The sequence below is a fragment of the Orbicella faveolata genome, unplaced genomic scaffold (genome assembly GCF_042242905.1).
Source record: "Orbicella faveolata isolate gen_17 unplaced genomic scaffold, um_ofav_v1 contig_1, whole genome shotgun sequence".
Taxonomy (NCBI): Eukaryota; Metazoa; Cnidaria; class Anthozoa; order Scleractinia; family Merulinidae; genus Orbicella; species Orbicella faveolata.
In genome coordinates this window covers 31,523,918-31,550,040 of record NW_028301536.1, presented here as the reverse complement: position 1 = coordinate 31,550,040, position 26,123 = coordinate 31,523,918, and the positions used below count along the sequence as shown (strand labels likewise).

Sequence of the window (26,123 nt, the reverse complement as noted above, 5' to 3'; positions counted from 1 at the left end):
GCAGAAATGTTGTTAGCATCGGGCATACAACTAATGCTGTTTTTGTTGTTTTTTGGCTTGTTTTGCCGTTTTTGGGAAGGACGAAGTTTAATACGGTTTAGTTAAAAACAATTGTATTTACAAATTATCGACATACAAAACTGTATTCTTTTCAAAATCTCAGTCTCGAGTTTAGGCTTAAAATATTCAGTTAAAATTTTGCAAATTTCAGTCTCAATATTCTTATAAAGTTTATTCTGATAGAAAAGAAAGAGAGTACGTGACTAATTACTTCTTTGTTGCGATCATTGGGCTGACTAGTCAAATGAAACTACAACATGACAAAAGCAGAATGACATCTTGTCCCAGCAGTTTCGAGAATCCCTTTTCTCTTTCATAAGATGATGGGCTTAAGTGTTCCTGGTTTTCGCCATGAATTTGCAGAAAGAAAATACTTGTAAACAAAAGGGACCTGAGAGTTACAGTTGGATCGAGCCGATGAGGAGGGTACTCCCAGAAAAATTGGCTAGAGGGGTGCGGCCCGCTTCCCAAAACCCTTACCGTATTTAAGACCAAAATCTGCGTTTTCATTGCAGACCTGCCTTATAATTAGTTCCTTAGTTCAGACCTATGTTTAACATAGAGTATCCCGGAGAGTATGAAAGTGATTCATTTCCTGTCGAGAAAATTAAGGATGGCTCTTGAGAACAATAGATATCGGCCTGTTAAGCTGAAGAGTTCGGATAACTTCTGTGCTCATAGAGAAAATAATCCAAATATGGGCCAAGTTCGATGTATTTAAATTCTGGGACATTGCAGCGAGGCTTAGGGAACAAGGCAAATAGCATTGCGGTTGAGGCACGAATAAATAATTTCTTTTGTTTTAGTCCCGTAAGCCTCAGCGCCATGTAAAAATGCAACAGGAATGTAACGAGTATTTCGAAATTGGCCTATTAGCTGACATGCCCCCGCACAAAAAAAAACCAAAAAACAAAAAACAAAACAAAAAAGAGAAAAGAAACTCTTTGGCGGTGCAGGAAGTCTTGAGGGGTCATTCGTAAACTTGTGGTCCATACCGGCAAATGATTATAAATCCACAAGTCTCCAAAAAAAATAAATTCTAAAACCATGATAATAATCGTGCGTGTTATCTGTCACATATTGGTCACCTTATTATTTCTGTGGGCTAAATTGCCGATGGAATATTATATTTTAAAGTCAACAAGCTCATAGTACATTGACATGGTACTGAAGTTTCAGATGAACGAATATGAATATTTAAACACTCGAGCGAATATTCAAAAATATAAACAAGGTTGTTTCGGTCGGCTAGATTTTAATTGTTTTTCAGGAATCCCGTTGTGGTCACTTGTGTAAATAAACGAGAGCAAATAACAAAAGTGCAAAAATATTCGGCTCTATCATGGGAGAAACGGCGAAAGTTGGCCTTTTTCAGCTAGATTATCAATATTAAATAGTTAATGATTTTTCTGCGGCAAGTCGAGTTTTTCCTCTTTGGGTTTCGTTTCACAGGGCGCCAAGGTCCTAATTTCTTTGTTTCCTAAGTGTGAAATTAACAAGGAGTGAAATGAAAACTATCCTGTTAGCGCCAATTTACCAGAAATAAATTTTAGAAAACTTTTACCAAAAATATTTGTACAACATTGAATATCACGCTATTTGTGAAAGAGGTCTTGGTCATGACTGCCTCAAGGCATATTTATGGCCCGGAAGACAGCGATGCCGTTGGAATTTTGTCGTTTGTGCTGTTATGCAGCTGCATCATTTGAAACCACTGGATTTTGAGGAAAAAATGTTTGTGTGGGTTTGTTATCAGCTTTCAGTGATGTAACCCTATAGTAATTTCACTTTGTTGACTCATCGTCCGTTTCCTGGAGACCTTGTTCACTGGGAAGGATGTAGCGAAATTATAATTACCGAACACCGAGCAAACGCGAGAATATTTTGATGAAATACTTCGAAACACTGTGGAACTTGTGCATATTTTTCTATTGTTATTAACTGTCCCTGCGAGATACATTGCTCATTTCTCAGCGCTGATTGGTTAAAAAACAAAGCTCACAATTAATTCTGGCTTGATTGACAGGGGCACTAGGAAACGACGCCGCACCAAGCGAACTTCCTAACGCCAAGATGGCTGCGTTAAAGCCATATCAGAGTGCTTTGCTTGAAAATCGAGATCTTATTCTTCGAGATGTCAGGACAAATGAAGTTTGTCCGTTGTTGTATGTGAGCGGTGTGTTGACCCAGAAGGAAATCGATGGTATAAACATCGGGCGAACCCCTCAAGAACGAACGGAAAGCTTGCTGGACATACTGCATTACAAGGGGCCGAACGGATTTCACGAGCTGTGTGTTGCGTTAGAAGACTCTCATCCACATTTAGCAACCAAGCTAAGGGCCAAAAACCCGCAAGTTGAAGTTTTAGGTGAGCTCTTTTGGTAATTATTGAGGTTCTGTCATTGAGAGTTTTAAAGGGCTCTTCGATACGCTTGCGAGGGCACTCGCTTTGCATAGTTCGTGCATTTCGAACATTGGTTCAAACTGTATTCATTTAGCTTTATTCTCTTTTCTCTTCGCGGCAATTTGTTTTGTTTTTATGCAGGTTTTTGTTGATACGGATTTGTTAATGTATGCAAAACAGGCTATCCAGCGTTTATTGGTTTGAGTCATGACACGGGAATTGTCGTTCGCATATGTTTATGGACTGGAGTAAATTCATGCTTATTACTTTCTAGTTCTGACACCAAGCCTTCTCTTTCCTCCGTTGTATAATTTCAGAAGGTAAACCGAGGGAGTCTTATCCAAGGTATTCCAGCCCTCAGAGGGTTCGAGAGTTTGAGCAGCGAGAAAATAACAACAACGATTTTTACAACGTTAAACGCGACCCTGATTATTACCCACCCGAGAGAAGCTTCAACTCGGAAGAACAACCTCGCAAGGACATGAGAGGTGAAGAGCATAGAGGGAGAGACTACTCTTACGACCGAGGACGAGAAGTACCTCAGTATATCACAGAAAAGCACGGTAATAGTAATGGACGAAACTTTGTGGAGAATGACACTGGAAGTGAACGAAACTATCGAAAGTCCGTTGGCGACGCTAGCGTAAGTTTTGATGTTATCAACCCCCATATTTTTAAAGGTTTACTACACTTCACAGCATTCAATATCAATTTGGGGTTTTCAGAATAACCACATTCTTTTTATTGGTATGAGGAAAACAACTTGCGTTTAGAGTATCTCGGACTGACTGATACGGTTGGTTATCTGGGAACTTGATATGTGTATGTTCCGCGGGGTTGTTGTGTGAAATTGACAATGAAATATTTTGAACGCGGGGAATGTAGAGTATGCGTGTTTGTGAGCGTTTAGTAAGCGCATGTGGTAACTACAGCCGCTCATGTGTGGGTTTACGTAGTGTAGATCACATCTAAAATTAGTGTTTTACAATTAAAAACCCACTATGCTGTCACGAATTAGAAAAAAATGAAACTAGAATTGTGTGTATGACGAGGCGTTGTTTATGCCCGAAAAGCTTAGTAGAATTAGCTAAGTGCGGCTGAATGTTTCGATCGAATTGACGTACAGCAAATCGTATCAAAGGGTCAGTTATAATTTGAGGCTCGAATAAAGGTTATTAGGTACAATTTATCCATCGATTACTTTGACTGACGCTAATCCGTTGTGTGAAGAAAATTCTTTCCTCAATTCCCGTCGTTTTTCGAGTCGCAAGTCAGAGAGGTGTTAAACGTGCAAGAATATTCCTGACGGAGGGTTAAATGATGTCATGTCTTTGACTGATTATTAGAGTTTCGTTCAACGAAGTCCTTGATACGACACTAAAATTTATTGTACTTTAGCCAGCATTTAAACCCCGCCTTGTATTTTCGGTGCTTTGGGTCACTAACTTCTCTGGGAATTTTATACTGATCAGTGTTTTCTTCGTTTCGAACCATCAATCATTGCAACAAGAAACCGCGGGAGAAACACAGTGAGTAAAATGTTTGTGTTCGTTCCTATCAAATATGTAAAATTTAGCAACGCTTTTTCGTTTATATTACAGTTGAATAGTCTTTCATGGCCCAGTGACTTTTCTAGCTGCTAGATTATTCGGGTCAGGTCCAGTTACAAAGTCGAGTCGTAGTCGATAAAAACTATTTTATCGCTAAGTGGATCGTGGAAGTACGGTTTGGAAAGTAAACAGAACGAAGGCAGTAGACGTTAATGTGTCGACGAATACATCTACTGATAACTGCTCAGCTAAATATCGTCACGTATGGCATCAATATTCGTTCGCGTCGCTTTTGTTGTTTGGGAAGAGTTTTATTGTTGTGCTTTTTGTTTATCACACCTCGAAAGACGCCCGAGCTTTGGTAGTAAAATATATTTGGCAGCAATAAATATATTTGCACTTAAATCACGATTTTACAATAGGTGACAGTTGCCCTGATGTCAGGGCGAAAACTATGAGCAGTTCTCAATTTTGTTTTCGTCAATGTGGTTAGTTTATGTCGGAGTTGTTACAGCTCTCTAGGGAACTTTCTTTTTTTTTTACCCAGTTGAAAAGTTGTTGTTAATGGTACTGTATTAACACAATGAAGCTAGGTTAAATGCAAATCTAAATTACCCAACTACAAAATTATTGGAATGCACATCTCTTAAGCCCTTTATCAACATATATTGCTCAAAATATTTAGACAGCGATTGTCTTATCTGGGAAAATCTTTCTGCCCTTATGCTTAAACAAACTCCATTATGCAGTGGAATGATGGCATTGGGACTGTTTTTGAAGAGAACCTGTTGCAATTATCCATTTTTAATAGCTGTGTTTTTGGCAGGGAATAACTAAAACAATATGTAGTCTTTTTGAAACTCCTAGGATTCCAAAACAAATAATATTTATGGCTTTGGACATTTGAATGAAAGTAAAATGTGTGCTTTTTTGCCCAATCCTGCTAGATCATGGACTGGCTATTCCTAGGAAAAAATGGAAATGGAAAGAATAAAATGACAAGTTTATCAAAATGCAGTTCTTAACTTTCTCTTTAACAATGTAACTTGTGCCAAGTACTTGCCAGGGGTTTTGAAGACTATTTATTAGTATTCAAGTTTTTTTCACAAGTTTTCTTTTTTTAGAACTTGTAACAGCTGTGAAAGGATAGTTATAAAAGGAAAGAACTCTGTTTTACATTTACTATTTTTGGAATAATAATACATGTATTTACCAATTATAGTGTTTCCAATTTGGCAACTTGTCAGAGATGTAATAATTAATCAAGCTTCCTTTGCAACGGGATCTGGAAATAAAAAATATCTTGGAGTTACACAAGCTGAGAAAATTGCACTAGAAAATTTAACACCAATTGGTTAATTCATCTCATCATTTGCCATATTTCTATAATGTTAAGAGGTGGTTGGTTGTATCTAAGTTCTTGATGTCATGCAAGTAGCAGGTTGTTTTGAATAAACAGGGGCATCTGTTTCCATTACCAGGAAAAGTGATAGTTGTTGTCAATAATGCACCATGTACAGTAAATAAATAGTTTTGATCCTTGTCACAAACCAGGATATGTAGTTGAGCTCATTTTAAAAACATCTGCTTGCTGTTATTCTCAACATAATACTTTCTTCTGACTCGATCACTACATTATCAAATAAAAAAGTTACTAGAAATGGGAAAATTTTCAAGTTTTGTTTTTCAATAAAAGATTATTTTAGTGCTTGAACTCGCATCAAAAGACATATGTCCAAGTTATATATACATTGCCTGGGTGAACTATCTTAAGCATTTTAATATTTAAAAGTTAGAAAAGGTATATAATAAATGAGTTCCCTTTTATGGGTAGAATGTGTAGTCTAAACATGATCTATTGATCAGGAAATATTAAAATAAGAAATAAGAGAGCCAATCAGATTTACAAATCGTGTATGTAATGGAAGGAGTGTTAACCAAAATAAAATAGCTAGGTGACTCTGTGTATTAATTAATATTATACTCTTAGCAATGAGTAAAACAGTGACCAATTAACTAAATATAAACTAATATGCTTTCAAGTTGGTCAATAACAACCTTGTCCGGATGTTAACTGGCAACTGAGTGAGATAAGAGTGGTCTTAAAAGTATTTACAGACTGTATCATTCATTCAGCATAATTTTGTTAAAAAAGAAATACAATGAAGGTAGTGTGCATCTTGTTGCTGACAGCATTCATTGCTTTCTAGCTGTATTCAAGATTATGTCATCTGTGTGATTTTCCTTTCAGAATTATGTCCGTCTCTTTAGAAATTTACTGGCAACTACCATGGTTTCCTTTTTGCGTTAATTTACTCGTGGTCAGTTAGATGTTACTTTGATTCTCAGTCATTTTACCAACCATGCATCCTCATATAGCTCTTCTAGTGTTACCTTGCACTGTACATCACCAAAGTTCTGTCATGTTGGTTGCAATCTAACTTGTCACTCTCCCAGTAAAGAGACTGCCATCAGACAACATGTCTGAAGTGTTTACTATCTTAAGGGAAAAAAAAAATATTGAAAACATTTCATCTGGGGTCACAATCATGAGGAGTGCCTGGACAAACCCATGTACCTGTTAGTCTAAAGTCCTTTGAGAGGTTAATCTTTGTTTTGGTAAACAAATCCCTATTTACCCATTCTAAGTTAATGGGTCAAATTTTCTAGTTGTTAGACTATGCTCCCAGAACAGATGTCGTATGTCAACATGAAGTTAGATTAAGTACACAGAAACATTTTAGTAAATGTGCACATTGTCTACTTTATTTGCCTGTCAGGTTTAGGTTTACAATGTAGTGATTTAAATCATTTTTAGTGTGTTGTTAGGCTTGGTGTGTGTAGCATCCTTTTGTACATGTATACAGTATTCAGGTAGATATAGTGCTGTTCTTGTTGTACTATAGGCCATACATGGTGTTATAAATATTTCTTAGCTTTAATTTGTAACTTTCTTGTTTTTAACAGCCCACTGAACAGTACATGTGGGAAAGAAAAACAATAGTTTTGGAAAAGGTGAGTTGGCAGTAATTAAAAATAATCTTTGGCATCGGCAAAAATGACATACGTGTAGTTTTATTTTTTCTAAGTTATGTAAAAAATAATATTGCAAAAAGTCATGTATTTCGATTGCCTTTCTTACATGTATGTTGTTAGCAGCGATTATGTATTGTATGAGTCAATTTTGATGGGGCTAAGATCTTCTGTGATGGGCAAGCATCTCATCCAGTGAGTATTAGAAATATTCGTAGTTGCTTGGGAGTAGAAATACTCTTAGTTGCTTTATGCTACAGAAACTGGGATAAGCATTGGCCTCCTGCAGACTTTACCCTTACCTACTAAAATCTTCTTGTGTTTAAATCCATTTTTCTGATGCTATGTACAGCTGTTCATGCATCTGTTGTGGTTCAAATTTATGCTTTGGGTTAAAAGTTTACAAGCTTCATTACTTTTGTTAAACTTCCAGTGTCTTGTAGTTTTGAATTATTTTTTGGGTTAAAATTATATAAACCAGGTTGATTTTTCTTTTCTGTTGTTTTACAAGACAGTATAATTTATGATGGAAATGAATTGCAAACTTAATTTAAGAAGCAGGCATAGCATTTTTTTTTTCAAACTATAAATAATGCTATTTTAGCCATATGAAGGGCAGGGTCATTATCTCTACTTTCCAAAACAAAAATCTAAAAAAAGAACTGTCTACAATATTGAAATCCTGATAAAATATATTTAGAAATTTAATTACCACTTGCAGAGTGCTGCTGAAATAAATTGCAAGACTAGTACTGAATGTGTTGTGTCTGTGAGTCGTGCATTTCTTTTAGGGATGATTTTCGCATGTACATTGTATTCAGTGAAGTCTCATTACTAATTTGAGACTGAAAGGCAAATTTAATTTTTGGTTTTTATTCTCACATTATAAACAAACATTCAATTCTGCAGGGTAGATAAACTTATAATTTTCAGCTGTGTAAGTGTGTTATATATGAATGTTGCCATTATTGCATAATTTCTAGTTATCTCCCAAGAGGTGATCAAATCTTGTGCTTATGGTGTCTGAAAAAGAAGTACAGGTGCTAAGATGTTTTCTTCTTTGTCTGAAAGTAAAATAAAATTTGCTATGGCTATGCACAGGTTTTATGTTTACAGACATGCACCTTCCAACTGAGTTTAGGTGAAATTTAGCCAAGATGTTCTTAAATCACTTGTTTAAAAGAAAAAATTGTTTTCAAAACTGTCCTGGGTTAGTTTTTGAATTTTGATGGGGTAAAATGCAGGGACTTTATGAATTTGTCTGGTGAAAGAACATTTTAGGGCAGGGAAGAGAAAGTTAAAAAACTCTCAAATGTGGAGATATTGGGAGCATTTTTGTACTAAGATAATGTAGGCGCTTTAATGAACAAGTTAAAATTAGAAGGGTTGCCTTTATATTAATGAAAAACTTATAAAAATGGACCTTAGAAACATGCCCTTATTAATAAATCTTTTAATCTACTGCATTTCTTATAACAAAATTAATTTATTTATTTTATAATTTTGTTGGGTGCATTTTCTTGTCTTATCACAGTGATATCTAGAGTTGGCTAAAACTAATAACTTCTATGATGCATCTCACAGGCCAATTCAAATCAAGGTTTTGGTATTGCTGTTTCTGGTGGAAAAGATAACCCACACTTCAAGAGTGGAGATACATCCATTGTTGTCTCTGACATTGTACAGGGAAGCCCCTCAGATGGACTACTAAAGTAAGCATGAACTTACTAGAACCAAAAAAACAATAGCAATAAAATAGTAGCTCATCTTGTTGGGAAGTTAAACAAAACCTTAAATGCTAGTCACCTCCTGCCCACAGCCTAACCCCTGAGTGAGAGATACCTGAAGTCTGATTGCAATAATTTTGTCTGGTTACATTTCCTTGTAATTTATCACGATTTTTCATATTAATTAATTTGTATTTGCAAACAGGCATATTGCATTTTTGCATTTATGTATTAATGCTATGTATATGCAGCAAATTGGCGTGATTTGGCATGAAGACATCATCCATTAAGTAAAGATGCAGTAATGTTTTCCTTTCAATTCCTAATGTAAGCTGAAATGTAGAAACTGCTGTGAAAATCCTTTCATTTTGAACTTCAAACCGTGCACTGCTGGAAACTGACTTAAGCAGTGTGATTTATTCTCGGCAGTCCAAGGACATAGTGGGAATTTTTTGTTCTTTTGTCCCACAGTGCAGAACAAAAAACTAATATATCTATAATGGATTGAGGAACAATTATTGTTCCTCATTCCATTATAGATATATTACTACTTTCAGCTCTCAAATAAAAAGTGAAGGAAGTCACAAGTTCATTAACTCCAAATTTACCTGAATTTATTTTTCAGCTTCCTAATTCCCATCTTTGCTTGAAATGGAAAACTTGACTGCAAAGATCATGTCTTCACTAATCCTGTAATTTCTTTTAGATGGCTTGATTCCTTTTGTAAAAAAAAACCTTCTTTGATCATCCATCTTTTTGTTTTCAGGGTTAATGACATCATTCTTCAAGTCAATGATGTAAATGTTGAGAATGTGATGCATTCAATGGCAGTGCAAGCATTAAAAGACAGCGGCAACTCTGCACGACTTGTAAGTTTAAGAGATAGGATATTTTTGATGGTCACATTTCTTTAACCTTGCAATTCCAAATTCTAAAGTTATTAAATTTTTCTTGTTGATTGTGATTTGCTTTTCTTTTGTATTTTTTAGGCCATTAAACGAAGGAAGTCTATGCCCGCCATGGGAACTCCTAGAGAAGGAAGTAAGGTCCCACAGACTGTCACCCTCATCAGGGAACAGCAAAACAAAGGTATCAAGTAAATCCAGAAATGCCTTGCACTCTTCATATCCTTACAGTTACTGTTTTGAAAATTTTTAAATGCAAAGAGAATTTTGATTTGACTACAGCAAAATTACTACTAACAATTACCTACTCTAAGAAGCAAAACAAAATTGTTTCCCAAATACACAGTCACGTTTTTTATACAATCTTGTAGTAATATGTGATGAGATGTTTCCAGAGTTACTATTTTGTTAGTTTCTCTTAGAGGTTATTTCTGTTGTTGATGTGTGTTCCAGTGAGCACTGGTCTGTTCTAATACTATAGGAAGAGTCTGTTCTGAGTAGAAAAGGGATAAACCAAGTAAACAGGTTTCAGTTAGACTGTATAAAGTAAATAAATATTATTTGGGTTACTGTATGGGACAAAATGTTTAGTTATCAGTTTAGAGAAACAATATGGTTGGGATCATTAAATTTAACAAGGTGTAATTTACCACCTTGTTTGATATAGTTTCTTCCTCTTGTTTTTAATAGGGTATGGTTTTTCTCTTGGTGGATCTATGTTCATAAAAGAGATTGATAAGAATGGCATGGTAGCAAGGCAGGGTGAATTAAAGTCTGGAGACGTCATTCTGAAGGTGTGCATATATACAGCCGACAAACTTCTTGTAATCTGCTTTGCAAGTCAACTCTAATCACCTTGGCTTAACTTAAAGAGATGCTATCTGTTTTAGTCTGCAATACATGTAAAACAGATGCTATTTTAATATTCTTTTACTTCAGACACTTCATGAATAGGAGCAGTTAATTGGCACCATGATTCTAATTTTGATTTGTTGCCATGTTTAAATAGACCACTTTCATAAATGGCGGCCAATTATAAATTCTTTTGCATGTATTAAAATTAGCCTTACTAACCACATTTTGAAGTTGGTTATTCAAAAGAATTTTTACTCTGAAATGAGGTTAGTAAGGCTTATTTAAATGCATACAAAAGAATTTCAAATTGGCAGCCATTTATGAAAAGGGTCTATAAAGTTTCTTGTTGTTGTTTATTGTTGATCAATTACACTGCTTTTATGCTAAGAGAATTTATGTTCTCAAGAGAAGCTTATGTTAGCTGCAATTCAACACTAGGGAATGTGGTCTTTCTTTCTCGACTATGTTATGGACAGTTTGTCTTGCAAATCATCTGTAAGCTCACATTTTACCATTCCATTAAAGATTAATGACAGAAAGTCGGAAGAGATGAGCTTGAGGGAAGCAATTGAAACGGTTCGTCGCTCAAACAGACTGGATCTTCTGGTGCTCAAAGATGACAACCTTCCCCCTAGTTACAGCACACACTCTCTGCCGCCATCATTCAGACAGAAAGATGGGTCTAGAGACAGGAACATGCCTAATGGCTATGGTGAAGAACCAGAACCAGATCTGCCTCCAAGGTCAGTGCATGGGATTGTGTCTGATGAACTTTGAACATGTTGTTATTTTTGATTTGAGTAAATTATATACATGTACTTTCTTGTGGATTGATAAATTGTGGATCTATATTTTGTTTGGGATAAATTTGCAACGTCATCTCCTTGTAAATAGTGCAAAACTATAAAAATCTTAAATCTGAATCAACTAACCCATGGATATACTGTATATAGATTCCAAAGTTATGAACTTGGCAAAAATATATATAATGTTAATTATTATTACAATAACTGTAGGCACTACAGTGATGAAGACCTACCAGAGCGACCCCCACCTCCCTCAGATAAAGACAACATGCTTTTTTCAGGTCAGTAACTTATCTATTAGTCCATCTTGCTCATGAAAATAGCTAGAAATGTGGGGCAGTGGGGTTTTGTTCTCGCTTCTTTCTTGTGACTAGTGTACATCTACATGTATCTATTTTATCTTCTTTATGTTTCTGTGCCAGTGTTTTAATTACTCTACTTATGAGGAATTGTTGTTCAATTATTCAGAAGCGAGCTGGAAAAGGCCTGATACAGGTGAACGTGTTTCTGGGTATGACAGAGAGGATGTCTTCAGACCTGTGGAGAGTGCGCAAGTGGAATCAGAACCTAATTTTCCAAAACCTGCAGAAGGTAAAAAAGAAATTGTAAATGCATGCATGTAATACAGAGACTGGGATAAATGTTTACTCATAGACTGAAAAATTAGAGCCTTCTTGAACAGCTTGAAAACGTAAATCCTGATTCAAGGATTGCTCGAAATGTTTCATTTGAATGGTCATGCACTAGGATTTCATACGTAAAAGAGGATATAAAATCAAAGGAACAGACAAGGTCCCTGAAAGTGAAAGCTAATTTAAAAACAGTTGACCCTTGGCAATCAATTCCTATAATCTCGTCTTGTTGGCTTGGTAGTGATATGTTTAAAGCAAACTTGACACTGATTGCTAATGTTAATCATTGCTGTTTTTTTTTTTTTTTTACAGTGTCATATACACCTGGTGGTTTAAGTTCTTGGGGGAGAAATTCTTCTGTGAATGAATCAAGATCAAGTGTCAATTATGTTGAGTCAACCTCAAGTTCCCCCCGCAGTGATCGTCGTGACATGGATTCAGTAGATCGCAGGAGATACAGAGGGTATAATGCTCTTTTTGCTAAAGAGTCTCTTTTTTACATACATGTAGTAGTTTTCTAACTAACAAATGTGTTTCCTCTCAAAACAAGTTGTATTCAAGGTAGTTGCTCTGTTTCAAGGGGCTTTTGTCTTTATGTTTTGGAATTTTAAAGAATACATGCTTTTTAAGAGAAACATAAAAAAAAAATAAAAATAACTTCTAATTTCAATCTGTGTAACTTGCAACAGAGATGCCCGTCTTGTTGCCTTCCGCAAGAGTGGTAGTCTTGGCATTCAGGTATCTGGTGGAAACAAATCTGGTATTTTTGTGGCAGCTGTTAAGGAGGGAAGCCCAGCTTACAATGAAGGATTAAGAAAGGGAGACCAGATACTAATGGTGAGTAACCATGACATAGATCAGGGAATGGTATCTTATCACTGTGTGAAGACATGGCTCGAAGTTAACTTTTTAGTCCACTTGTAAAGTTTTGCTAGTAAGATTTTTTCCACCAGTAAACTGGTAAGACCACTAGCAAATTCTTTCCAAATGTTTGGGAGACATGGATGATTCTAACTTGCAAACGTTTGCTAGAGGATATTTTTCTCACTCGCAGATTATCAAAATCACTTACATTTTGCAACTTTGCAAGCATTAATTTTGAGACCTGGAGTATTTTTCCGATTGTCTGGTTGTTTAAATGCAGAACTTGGTCATCCCAGGACAGTGCTCTGAGATTTCTCATGGAATGTCTTTTCTTGACCGGTTAAAACCAGTAGCCCTGTTTCTAACCAAATCAAGGATTTTTTGTCGCAGACAAGATAGTACACAGGGCTACAGACCTGTGTTGCTTATGTACAAAAGAATGAAGCTGGCTGTTCAATGTCAGATCGAATCTTGTCAGAGAAATTGAGTCGTTTTATCACTATTATCATGGTAGAAGTGCCCCTACAGACTTAACAATATTATTAAGCCTTGTCTTTGCTTTTAAGTTATCAAAACAGTGAGTGAGTTTCCTAAAATAGTTTGACCACAGTAGGAGCATCACCTGTTTGTACATTTACAGGCCAATGACATAGATTTCAAAGACATCACAAGAGAAGAAGCTGTCTTGATCCTGCTGTCTCTTGGAGATGAAGTCAACCTGTTGTGCAAGTACAGGAGACAAAGTAAATGTTTTTTGGTTGTTCTTTGAAGAGACCTTTAACAAACTTAGAACCAGCTGTTGCCAGTTGATATCTTGGAACTCTGCTCTGCTGTGACTATTCCAAACAAACTGGTTATGACTGTGAAAAATCTGAACTCATTGTAATTAGGAACCAAACGTCAATGCAACATGATGTTAGTGAATAATAATATTTTTTTTGCAATAGAGCGAAATTTGAGTTAGATCTTGTTAGAGTTTCTCAGGCTGTTTTGAGCATAGGCTGTACTACGTTGTCAGTTAGGATTCTATCTTTAGTTAACATTTTTGTCAACTGTTTTTGTTTTGTAGCTTTTGACAAAGTCAGCAAAGAATCAGGAGATTCGTTTTACATCAAGTAAGTTTTCATTAATTAACATTTACAGTGAAAAAGTGACAAAATATTAAATTGGAAATTATATTAAAATAATGTTGTTGTTTGTCCTGTTTTTATGCATATACTAGGAGGTGTTTGAAGTAACCAAAGGAGTTATTCCCATCTTTGTAACAGTTGGCAAAAATCCTAGACAAAGAGCCGTGCAGGCAGCTGCCAGAGTTAATGTTGTTGGCAGAGCCTGCCTAGCGCCAGTTGTGGAATAGCATAACTAGTTTATTCTCTTTTTGTAGGGCTCATTTTGATTATGACAAGATGAAGGACAATGAGCTGGAATTCCAGAGGGAAGATGTGCTCCATATCTGGGACACCATGCATGATGGTGTGATAGGAACTTGGCGTGCACAGATTGTTACAAAACAAGGTTACGAAACAGACGTCGGAATAATACCAAACAAGTCCAGGTGATTAAATTCAGGATTTTATTTTACTTTAGAAGAATTAGTTGAAGACAGACCCAGATAGTCATCTAGGGCGAAGGGAAAGACGGGCAGGCAGGCAGGCAGGCAGACAGAGACAGACAGTCAGCTCAGTCAGCCAGTTATAACTGGCCATAATGAAATGTGTGACTACACAATAGAACTTGCAGGACATTTTTTGGGTTGTTCGTCTTTGCCATGTTTTTTTCCTGTTTTCAAAACATAGCATTTTGTGGACTTACGGTCTGTTGTGTTTCCTTACAGGGCTGAGCAGCTAGCCCAGGTGCAACATAAAGTTGAAGAAATGATACCAAAGAAGGGAAATAGTAATTATGGAAGTCTAAAAAGGAGCAATTCCAGAGGTGGAACCCTCAAAAAATACAAGTTTGTTTCATCTGATCATCTGGATGAGGAATCCTTCAGTAAGTGAACAACAAAAAGATAGGAATACATCCTCTATGAATCATTTGCGAAACGCGTAACAACGTTGTAAGATGTAAAACATTCCTTTGAAGGCTGTTCAAACCTTGACGATTTATGTGAATCTGAAAAGCTTGATTATGATTAATATTTTTTTCTTGTTAGTTTCTACTGAAAGAGAAAACAAGCTACCAGCTTACGAGAGAGTTGCTCTCAGAAAACGTAAGTAAATTTGTTTTACATTGTTCTGTAAAATATCAGGGGCCCGTTTCTCGAAAGCCCCGGAAACTTTTCGGGCTCGTTAAGCCATTTTTAGTTCATCTGTAGCTAAAAACGGAGATGTGTATACGCCTGAAACTTCTTGTATGAAGGGAATCTCTTTTCATGTTAAGAATACGTGATTAAAACAGTTCTGTGATTATAAGCTTCGAGATTTTGCTACGGCTTTCCGGGTGCGAAAAGTTTCCGGGGATTTCGAGAAACGGGTCCCAGAAACCTTAAGTGTACGGTCACAATTCTTCAGGTTAAGACTTACTTCAAAGCGATCTTTTATTGATTTCTTTCTATCACCTTAATTTTTAAACAAGCTTAATTTGAATTATAATGATTGTGTTGCACATTCTAGATATGTTCGCGTGTGGAGAGTCTATTCAGTAAACTTAATATTTTTTTGATAGCTGGATTTATCAGACCAGTGGTTTTACTGGGTCCAATTGCTGACATAACAAGAGACAAGCTGTTACAAGACATGCCAGACACATTTGCCATTCCAAGTAAGATAATCCTTTCATATTTGTAAGACTTGCTGTGTATGTCGTCTATATTAGCGTCCGGTTTTCACAGACGCCATTGAAACTTTAACTGGCGCATAAGCATGGAAACAAGCGACATTTTTTTCTTATTACGGAAAACAAGCAACACACACGGCAAGATGCTCTTAAGTAACACCCTTTGTTACGAAAATGTCTCAAAAAAGGCACGCCTGCATATGTTGTTTGTGGTGCTCTCGTATTTGTTGTTTGCGCCCTCGTATGCGGTAGTGGAAACCAGCCTTTAGAAGGCACGCGTGTTCGTTTTGGCGGGAAAGGTTTGGTAGCCGTCGCCATGGTGACCACGCTTTCACGTAAATGTCGTGTTGGCGGATATCTATAAAAGTTCGCCAAAGTTGCCTAAGATTTCTGTACTATAACTCTCCCGAGAAATGCAACCTGAGATACACCATCTGTACTTTACTACAAAGCTACTAGATATCGTTGATTTCATGCTCTTGTTAACTTTTTTAACACAGGCCAGATGCATAGGTGTGAGCAGAGTTAAGCGTGATTTTGTTTGTTTGTTTGTTTGTTTGTTTTTTTCAAGCTGCCTTTGGTGGAATGCAGCCTCTAGGCAGGAGCCCGATGCGATCGTCCCGTCGCTCGCTCAGCTACACGTCAATCAAGGCTGTGATGGACAGTGTGAGTAATCATTTCTCTCTACTAATGCTGACAGCTTCGAGGAAGAAGGTTTCGACAAACAATGTCTTAATCTTCTCAGGAAACAGGTTTTGACCAAAAAGCAAACTCTCTTGGTAAGCGTGTAGAGGAGTTGAGAGAATTTATCGAGTGGTGCAGGTTTTCGCAGGGGTAATTTGCTCCACTCTTTACAGAAAAGTCGTGTGTTTTTAATGGAATAGAGGAATAGTTAAGTGACGATCTGATTTGTTTAATATCTTTTCGTTTGCTTCTGCAGGGTAAACACTGCTTGTTGGACATCACACCTGAAGAAGTGGAGAGGCTTAACTTTGCTCAGTTGTATCCTATTGTCATATTCCTGAGGCCACCCAACAAACAGATGGTCAAGTAAGTCTTTGCAAAACAAGATCCTGTGTTCACGTTGTAACGTTCCAGGTACAATGGTTAAACGACAATAAGTCGGTGTTTTCTCTACGTTAAACGACGTGGTCGTGGTTTGCGGAGTATCCGTGTAACCTTCGATTCAGTTCGAAAGCAAGCTTCACTCCATTTAATAATTGTTCTTTGGTGACCTGGTTGCTTCCAGGCTTTAAAGCACTCTTATTTTCTGTTAGGAGATAGTAATTTCTCTTCGTTTTTAGGGAAATGAGAAGTGGCGCTGGTGATCAATCTGCTAAAATGATCAAGAAACTCCATGACAACTCGCTGAAACTGGAGCAGTTTTACAGCAACATGTTCACAGGTTTGAAGCTGTCTCTTGCTGTCTGTCTTGCCGTTAGTGTTGTTTCACTTTGTAATAACACTTAGCAAACAATGGAGAGTAAAAGGTTGGAAACTTTGCCCTAACCAACGATTTGATTCACCTTTATCGGTTTTTTTTAATTGCACTACATATACAGGTATGTGCACTTAAGCTTGGTATTCAGATAAAACATCTCATGCAACATGCTCCAATCATTGTCAAGAAGCATCCTGTTCAGCCAATCAGGGACCAAATCGCAACCAATCATTATATAACTTAGACTGGTTCTCCCGCACTTTGTACGGTTGCAAGTTTTCTTCAAGCTCTTAGTGGTTGGTCTTAGTGGTTAATTGCGTTGTTATGTTTGTTGTGATTGGCCAGTTATTGGCCAGTGTGTTCACTTAGGTTCTACTGCAACAAATTGAAAATTGCGGTGTAGGATGGGTTTACCAGAGGCAGTCAATGGACGATTTATGTGCAATTTCTGTTTTTAGCTGTTATTCCCGCGGGCTCCATGGACAACTGGTATTCACGGGTTAAAGATGAAATTAAGAAACAGCAGGAAGATCCTGTGTGGATGTCTGAGGACAAGGTTGCTGTTATGTTTTCAATTTTTCTCTTCAATATTTTTAATTTTATAGCGCGCAATTTTATTTTTCTTTCTCGCCTCTGATTCTGTAACATTTATTCCTCTGTGAACCTTTTTTTCTGGTTTGTAAGCGGCATTACTACGCCCTGTTTAGCTTAAATGTCTTATTGACGCTGAATGTTTCTCTTTATTTACAGTTTGACGAGCAGGAGGACATTGAATTCCGCATGCCCAGTCGCTACTCGCAGTCATATGATTTTGACTCCACGTTAGACTCACCAACTGTCCGCTCGTCTACGTCGACGCAGCCTGTTGACGAAGACGCTGTGGTGGCTGATCATGGCTATGAGGTAAAACCTACAAACTGTCGCCCCATCTCTTTCCCCCCCCCCCCCCCCCCACCCTTGTACAAAAAGCCCACCTCACCAGGTCATTGTGTTTTCGATTATCAACTGAAATGAACAGTTGATCCATGAATGGCTAGCTAAGTGACAGGTTTTTCCCATTTTGAACAATTGATTTCAAGTTTTAGACCGTGAACATAACATAACGTCTTAGTTTAATTCGGAAAATGCAATTTATAGATATAATAAACAAACAAAAAGACACCTCCTGAATAGTGTGTTAAGGGAAATCGTGAGGCTCTCCCTGTGTGAAACAATTTCTCCAGCCAAAAATTTCTACAATGGCACAAATTCAAAACTATTTACAGTCGTAGCTCATCACTAAATAGTGATGTAGGTCTTAGGTCTTTTTCTTAGTAGTTACTGAACCAGTATGTATAACGTGATAAAAATCCAAATTCTCTTTATGAACTAGGTGTTCTCATAACTAACATGGAACAAAAATATACTTGTCATTACTGAGAATTAGCATTTCGATCTTGGGGCTCAGTATATTTCTATCTTTTGTCGCAGGTTCATTCTGAGCCACCAGCACGCGAGCGTGATACCCGGGTCCGCCCCGCGTACTCTGAGCCGCAACTCCGATATGACGACCCTGAACAGCAAGATGATTATGGACCAAGGTCTCGTTATGACGACGAGGACTTCCGTAACGGAAACAAGCCGGCTGGGTTTAAGGAGGATACACTGGAAAGGCAGAGACCGTCATATAAGCCCTCTGGAAACATTGTCAAGTAAGTAAAACTGTTCAATCTAGAAGATCGTAAAAGTAAGTTTCTAAAGAAGAAACCAAATGCTAATGGACCTTTTCGGCGATACGTCGGCCATTTTGAATTCTGTTGTTTCAAAGAGTTATTTTGGGATGTTCAGGGGCAAATTGCTCGTAATAGTATCCCGTAATATCTATTTGAAACATGAGAATTCAAAAGAATTCAAAATGGACACCGTATCGCCGAAAACGTCCATTGGGAAGATGTTACACTGTGGGAGTTATAACGTTACGTAAACAGTTATCAAGGGTGTAACGCAACTTATTAAAAGAAGCGTTGTGTGACGTATTTTTGGAGACTTGTGCAGCCAAAGTGGCTATTAACTTCCCGTTGTTTAGTTTTCCTCAAATTTGGAGGAGTCAACAAAATAGTGTTGGGTTATGATAATTGGATTATGGCTTATGTCCGAGGTTTTGTTCTTGTTTTCTAGGCTACTTCCATCTCGAGAGAATCCAGTTGAACTCAGGGAATCACTCAAAAAGACCCGAATGCCCGACGGATACGATCGCCCCGAAGCCGACGCGGAAGAGTTGCGAATGAAGCGCGAAAGTCTTCGTAAAGTCGAAGGTGATTCCGATCTTCTTAAGGAGTACGATGAACGTGTTGGAGTTCCAGTTTCTAAGCTGTGGGCAATCGATAATGAGTCGAGCCAGCGCCGAGAGCAAATTGATCGTGTCCGAGAATCGCCGATTGAAGTTGAACTGAAAAAGAAAGAGCCAGATATGGACCTGGAAAAACGCTTGGAAGATCTGGAGTCCACGTTAAAACCCCAGCGACGGCGCTCTATCGAAGAACGTAAACCACGTCCATATTCAGAATCTTATGACAGAAAGCCGCGTAACATTGTGGTTGATTATGCGAACCCAGACAAGCAAGAAAATGTGGCGCATTCCAGCTACTATCCAACGCGTAGTTATCCAACAGTAACGCGTTTTGACCGCGAGAAACCTGCGGAACCTGAGATTCGTGCAAACGTTGCCGATTTTCGGGTGGAAAGTGCCCCTCAGAGAGATTTTCCAGTCAGTTCAGATAACAGAACTGGCAGCCTACCTCGCGAGCCTCGATACAGAGCCGAAGTTACGATCCCAACCCGAAGAGAACCGAAGTTTGAAGCGATAAGACCCGACCGTCCTCGATCTGCGTATGCTGGCTACGCTCCGAAGCCCTTCAATGCCAGTTATCCCGACAGGCCATCGTCTGGCGACAGGCCTTCGTCACGCGATCCACCCACGAGCAGACCCTCGGACGGACCTCGAGTTGGCGACCAAGTGTCCTACAATTTTCGTTTGTCGGGATCGCCTCGGTTTTCCCGACCAGAGCGCGAACCAGAGCCGAGACCGACGACGTACAGAACAGAGTACCGGCACAAGGTTTCCACAGACTTTGACAACATGGATCATGAAGGACAAAATGTCGTGACAAGGTAAGAGAGCGGGAAAAGTTACGGAAACGATGCAAGGAAATTTTTAGTGATTGAATTCCCGTCCATTCCCTGGCGCATTAAATATGCGATAATCAGAAAAAATCGAGTACTTATTCAGATCCCAGCCAAGAAATGTTTTCACCTCAATTTGATCATGTCAGACTCAACAAGCGTTGGTAAAACGTTACTGTAATTTAAGATGGCGGAAGACTTTAATAACTCTGAGTTCCTTTGTTTCTTGTAGCGATTTTGAATCCCTGGACGAGGACACTCAAGTCGTGGCCACCGCCAGGGGCAAGTTCACTTCCCAGGGAGGAGTCCTGTCCTCCCCAGAGTCCGGGGTCAGTATCGTCATTCCTGAAGGTGCCATCCCCCAGGGAGTGGAGCAGGAAATCTACTTCAAAGTCTGCAAAGACAACAACTTCATGCCTCCGCTTGACTCGGACCGAGGTAACAGAGCTTGCTTTTCGTGCTATAGTACTAGTAATAGCTTTTTAGCTAATTCTAGTATTGGATCCGACGGGTACCGAATAGAATAGCTCGAGCCTAGTGCCTGATTTCACGTGAGCTTGTCGTCATTAGCTTGCATCATGTCCTTAGAAACGCCCTTGTCGAAAATCAATTGTGAAGCTTAAAACGTCCTTTGTTAAAATGTTATAGCCCCTTTCCCCTTTTGCTAGCATAAAGTACATTTTCTTTAGCGCTTGTGGTGTTCAACATCTTTGTGAACACGGCTTTTTGGCCATGACGAGCTCTGTAAATTTTGTATCACTGCAGTTCAGTTGAATCCTCCAAACTATCCCAATTATACTGTACTTTTCTCGTACTTGTTATGCTATATTGCGTGACGGTGCGTGACGGGTGAATTTGTGACATTTTAAGTTGCGTTTGTTTTGCTCTAGGAGAAACCCTCCTGAGTCCGTTGGTGATGTGTGGTCCTCACGGCACACAGTTCCTCAAGCCTGTGGAGCTTCGCCTGCCTCACTGTGCCTCCATGACTCCTGATGGCTGGTCATTTGCACTCAAGTCCAGTGATACACCCACAGGTAAGTGTACACTTGTTTTGAATTAAGAAACAGGAAACATTTGCCGTGTTCCTGTCTAGTTATGGAAACACGAGTGGAAGTTTGAGGGAACAACTGCTTGTGTGTAGGGAAAGCAGTAAGAAAGAGACAGTGATGATACCTTACGGACACGGATATTCCGTGTTCATTGAATATGAAGTGGAGTAACGTTGACTTTGTTGCCGCTGTTCCGCAGGTCAGCCGTCCGAGTGGAAGAACGTGGCACTTCATGGTCGTGACTCGCGAGGAGACCAGTGCCAAGTGGATTCCAACTCGGTCTCAGTCCTTGTGGATCACTTCTCTGCTTTTAGCCTGGTCGGCAGAGCTCGTCCTCACACACGAGGCAAGGCTACCAAGCGTATGCTGGCGGCGGTGTTTGCCCCTCCCCCCAGAGTCAATGATGACTGGGCATTGAATGTGATCTTGATGGACGATACGGAGGCAGCTTTTAAGGTATGTTGTTATTTGCTCTCTTGTACGTTAGGCTTTTTCGATTTACGAGCGTGCTATAAGTATTGAATGGCTCGATTGGCATCCTCTCCAGATAAGCACCCTAAAGAATCTCAAATTTGAAAATCCAGATTCTTTCTTCTGTTGAAAAAGCTGTCAGAATGATTGTTGAAGTAAAAGAACGTGCAATTACTGCCGGAGGATGACAAGGACAAAATCGACTTTGAAATCAGCAGCCGAGCGCTTATTTATTGACATAAGTTATTCAGTTCGTCGTGTTTTTGCATTGCAAGGAAGTTGTTTAACAGAGTGCGTACTTTCATATCGTGTATATTTGAATTTAGCTGTTCTTAGTTCTTTTGGTCAATATGTATTTGTAATTCCTACCTTGAATTAACACCTCAAACTGAATTTTACCTTGGTTTTGTTCCGCAGGATGTTTGTAATTCTGAATCTGAGCTTGGACGCTTTCCGTTCTCGCCGTTCAAACCTGTTTTAGTTCATGGTGATGCCAGTGACGTCAGAGTACAACTTCGAGACCTTAACAACAACTGGGTGGCTCGCTCGGGCTGCAAGAAGGTAAAGGTACTTTCCTTAGCTCGTTATCGGTGTCTCGTGCTTTGATTGATTATGGAAACACTCCGCTCTTACAGTAGAATATCGAGACAAGTGGAAACCGTGATGAACGTATCGACACTCTCACGATCTGCAGATTTGAGAGGCTAAAAACGAGAACTGAAAACATCCAATAAACAGACATGGCTTGCAGTTGAAATTCTCGTTTATTTAGGCAAGGTTCAAACGTCGAACTTTACATGCACCGAACATTTTACCCATTTGAATCGACTCAAATAATTGACGTTCCGTCCACACTACGCCGGGGGATTTTCTTTTTTTTTTTTGAAAATGGAGGTTTCACTCTGAAAGCGCATCAAATGTTTTCCGTCCACGCTACGCCGGAGAAATTTAAAAGCGCAACAATGACCGGTCATTGTTCGTTTTCAGTTCGAAAGGTTCCGTTTTCAAAATGTTTTCCGTCCACACGAAAACGAAAAGCCGGCGTTTTCAAATTCCTTCGGTTCGAAGAGCGTTTTCGAAAAGCTCCATTGTCGTAGCGAATCAGTGTGGACGGTAGGCCTAACTGTAGAGACAAAGCTACTTTTCCAAATTGTCCGGCGTTGTACGGACGCTGCCAAGTTCGACAGTTTATCCAGACGTCGAAGCTGCTAATGGCGTATAACTTTAAATTCCTATTTCTCCAAAAATCTTTGAGGTAAAATGTAATTTATATCATGCATCAGATTCGGCAAGTTCGACGTCTGAACCGGGCCTCTACATCCTTTTGCCGTAAGCACACTGACTGTTTGACACGCTAAATGTTCTTTTGTGTGTCCTTCACGCGGTGCTATTTTGTTATTTCTTGCAGTTTATTGAATTTCACGACTCCTGGGAGGCATACCGTCATGCTCCGTGCGTGGAGTTCTTGATCCGTGACCGCAACTTCAGCCCAAGCAGCAGTGTTTGTGTTGTCGACGTCTTCCAGGAGGGTCATGAAGGCGAAACAGCTGCTGTCAGTGTTTCTACCAGGCCTCGAAAGGTATCCCTTAAAATAGCTTTAAAATTTCATGATCATCTCTCCAAACATTTCAGCTACAATTTTGAAGTATCTCGCAAGTTAGTTTTGTCGTCAGGTAATGTTAAAAATGCAGGAATGAGTTGATTTTCAAGCCAAAAATTTTATGGTATGAAGGAACAATTACAATAATCTCAGCGTGCAAGCGCTCTCTCTTTGGAGAATCTTTGTTCGCAATATTTGCCTCATTAGCACAAGCGACACAGTTTCTGATGGAAGTACAGAAACATTAGTTCTGAGTATTGAAAGGGCACAGCACGATCAACTGTGCCAAGGAATTAGAGCGCGATGTATTGAATACTTTTTGTGCGACCCGACTTTCAAAACTCAAAATTTTACAAAGCATGTATGAGTTCATTAGCGCTTTTGCCACCCAGAAATTTTGCATTTTTTGAAAGCCAATTTCTCCTCGAATATTAACCCAAGGAGCCAAAAAATGCACCAATTACTAAGTTTCACAAGCTCTTTAAATGTTTGTAGTCAATGTGCGTCTATGTGATGCCGTTTGTTACTGAGGAAAAATGTAAACAACTACGTCGGCAATAATCTCTTAGTTAACTGCTGGTTTTTGTCTTGGGTTTCAGATTGGAGGACAGAAAGTTCAATATCTCATTTGAGGAAGTTGGCAGGTTGCAAGAGTTTTTCTGCTGGCGACAACACGCACAGAACTGACACCGTATTGAGTGTCTCAAAATGCTATTTTTATAGGACAGCGAAACCTGAATATGAATGTTCAGTGACGTACAGAAAACCGTCAAAATGCAACTTGGTTGTTTGTCATATTTATTTGGCAGCGCACTGCATTTGAATGGTTGTCTCGACTGAAACTCCAAAGTAAGCACATCGTAGTCGTGTTGGTCTTATTGCATTTGCCTTTTGTTTCTTTTGCCTGATCTGGACGGGAAGAAACTTTTTTTTCTGAAGCTTTTATTGAAGATATCGTGAAAGGGGGGTCACTTTTCCGTAAGAAGTAAAACCTGCTTTGATGGCAGTTACAACCTATTTTAGGTAAATTCGTAAATTCTATGCAATGATCAGTTTGTTGAAACAAAAATGTAGTAAAATAGAAATGAGGCTTTAAATGAGTTTTCAAAGAGTTATCCTAAAGCGCTGCGAGTACGCAGAGGATAATCTTCAATTGTGAAATATTTCAATGAGTTATCTTTTTAGAATGTACATGTATGATTGTGTTTTAGTATTTTAATCGACACATGAAGGCTAAGGAAGGTTTTAATTAATTCACGTAAGGGAGTCACACAATTTTCAAACAATAATTTCGTTTTAACACAGTACTAAAGGAAGTAACGCTTCAAGTTGTTTTTATGATTGTTTCTTTGTTACTGTGAAATCCTTGAAACTTGCGCACCAAAGTATTTAACTCGCCCAGTAAGGGTTTGTTTGCAGAATAGAGAAACACATTTGCTTTTAAACTCAACCTGTTAGATCCGAGCTGCTCTGCAATATGTGTTGTCAATTTCATCATTGGCCGGGAGTATATCATAAACTGGGCTTAATAGAGTAATTTTAGTTAATTCGTAAAGCATTTTTAGGAAGACAACAAGGCTACATATATACTATAATAGTTTTCAAGCGATCAGGTTTGTAACCCAGTCAAACATTACGCTGTATCAATAAAGTTCGTACACTTTTACTACATTAGTTTAATTTTGTTTTCATTTTTTTTTTAACGCCCTCTGGAACATAGTCTCCTTCGCAGCCGAAGGAGACTAGCTGGAACTAGAACTGTTCGTGTGAAAGACGATTCCCTGTAGTTTGACTTAATGGTCAGCGTGGTTGCTCAGTAGCGGGACAGTGCAGATTTTAATGTTCTTACAAGTCCAGTTACGAGCTCTCTCTCCTCCCTTTTCCTGATTTTCACCCTTCTTTTTTCTTCGTCATAACGAACATTTCAACTTTATCATTAATTCGTATCGATGTTTATCACATTGTACGCTTCGACAAAGCTGATCATTTGTGATCTAGCTCACCATGATTCTCTTCGTTCCCCAGTGATTAGAGTATCCGACCGTTATCTGGGAGGCCCGTCGGGAACACTTTTTCTTTGTCTTACGATCAGCACGTCTGTTGACTGGAATGCCCACTCTCGTGACAATGAATTATTGCGGTTACGTTACGTTGCCTAGCAACATCTCAGGGGTAGAACTAGGGGAAGGGTGCAGGGGGTGCGAGCCCTCCCCCCTGAGATGAAGCCTTCTGCGTTTTCGCTTTTAAAATTTGTTTACCTCACTAGTCAGTTACGCCATCCCTTAGCGGTGCGCCCCCTCCTAAGAAAAATCCTGGATCCGCCCATGCATCTTGCCAAAATCACGAGTCAAGTCGGTTACTCTGAAAAACGTCTCCTTTCAACTCGGATCGTCCTTTCTAGAGCGTTCTCTGAAAAAACGAACGCTTGATCCAGGATGGCAAGTTAACTAGAAGTTCCAGTTATTTCCGGAAATGTTTTCGTGATCAGGAACGGATCATCATTTTCCGTTCGACTACACCGGAAATGCCAATTTTCCCGAATTTCCGAAAAAAAGGGGACAAAACTTCCCATATTTTCGAAAACTTCTTCCAGACAATTCATGTTTGTTCTATTCAATGTTGTCACCAAAATTTTCGGTTGAATGGTTGTTTACATGGCATTGCACATGGAGGGAAAATTATCTTAATAGATTTGACCTGAAAGCAAAACAAAACTGAATTGTTCTGGACCTTTTTCTGATATGCAAGGTTTCACAAAGAAGCCTTTCAATGTGTCTGTCCGTATC

The 26,123-nt window shown here is 38.7% G+C and overlaps 1 protein-coding gene across 2 annotated transcripts; it reads left to right on the top strand.

The window, feature by feature from the left end:
• Window positions 1–1,978: 1,978 nt before the first annotated feature.
• LOC110047094 (tight junction protein ZO-1-like) lies at window positions 1,979–25,008 on the top strand. 2 transcript variants are annotated; one of them, XM_020752826.2, is made up of 31 exons: window positions 1,979–2,428; window positions 2,782–3,107; window positions 6,982–7,029; window positions 8,632–8,759; window positions 9,541–9,643; window positions 9,764–9,863; window positions 10,370–10,473; window positions 11,060–11,277; window positions 11,551–11,621; window positions 11,809–11,931; window positions 12,285–12,435; window positions 12,662–12,809; window positions 13,477–13,579; window positions 13,906–13,951; window positions 14,221–14,391; window positions 14,671–14,828; window positions 14,992–15,048; window positions 15,504–15,599; window positions 16,186–16,280; window positions 16,555–16,664; window positions 16,919–17,019; window positions 17,514–17,611; window positions 17,806–17,958; window positions 18,526–18,746; window positions 19,213–20,205; window positions 20,450–20,655; window positions 21,111–21,251; window positions 21,466–21,722; window positions 22,155–22,298; window positions 23,146–23,316; window positions 23,937–25,008. In XM_020752826.2, the coding sequence occupies exons 1-31, from the start codon at window positions 2,134–2,136 to the stop codon at window positions 23,967–23,969; spliced, it is 5,169 nt and encodes a 1,722-aa protein (XP_020608485.2). In that variant the 5' UTR covers window positions 1,979–2,133; the 3' UTR covers window positions 23,970–25,008. The 2 variants fall into 2 exon arrangements, with proteins under 2 accessions (XP_020608485.2, XP_020608484.2); XM_020752825.2 differs by having other exon boundaries at window positions 21,108–21,251.
• Window positions 25,009–26,123: the final 1,115 nt, after the last annotated feature.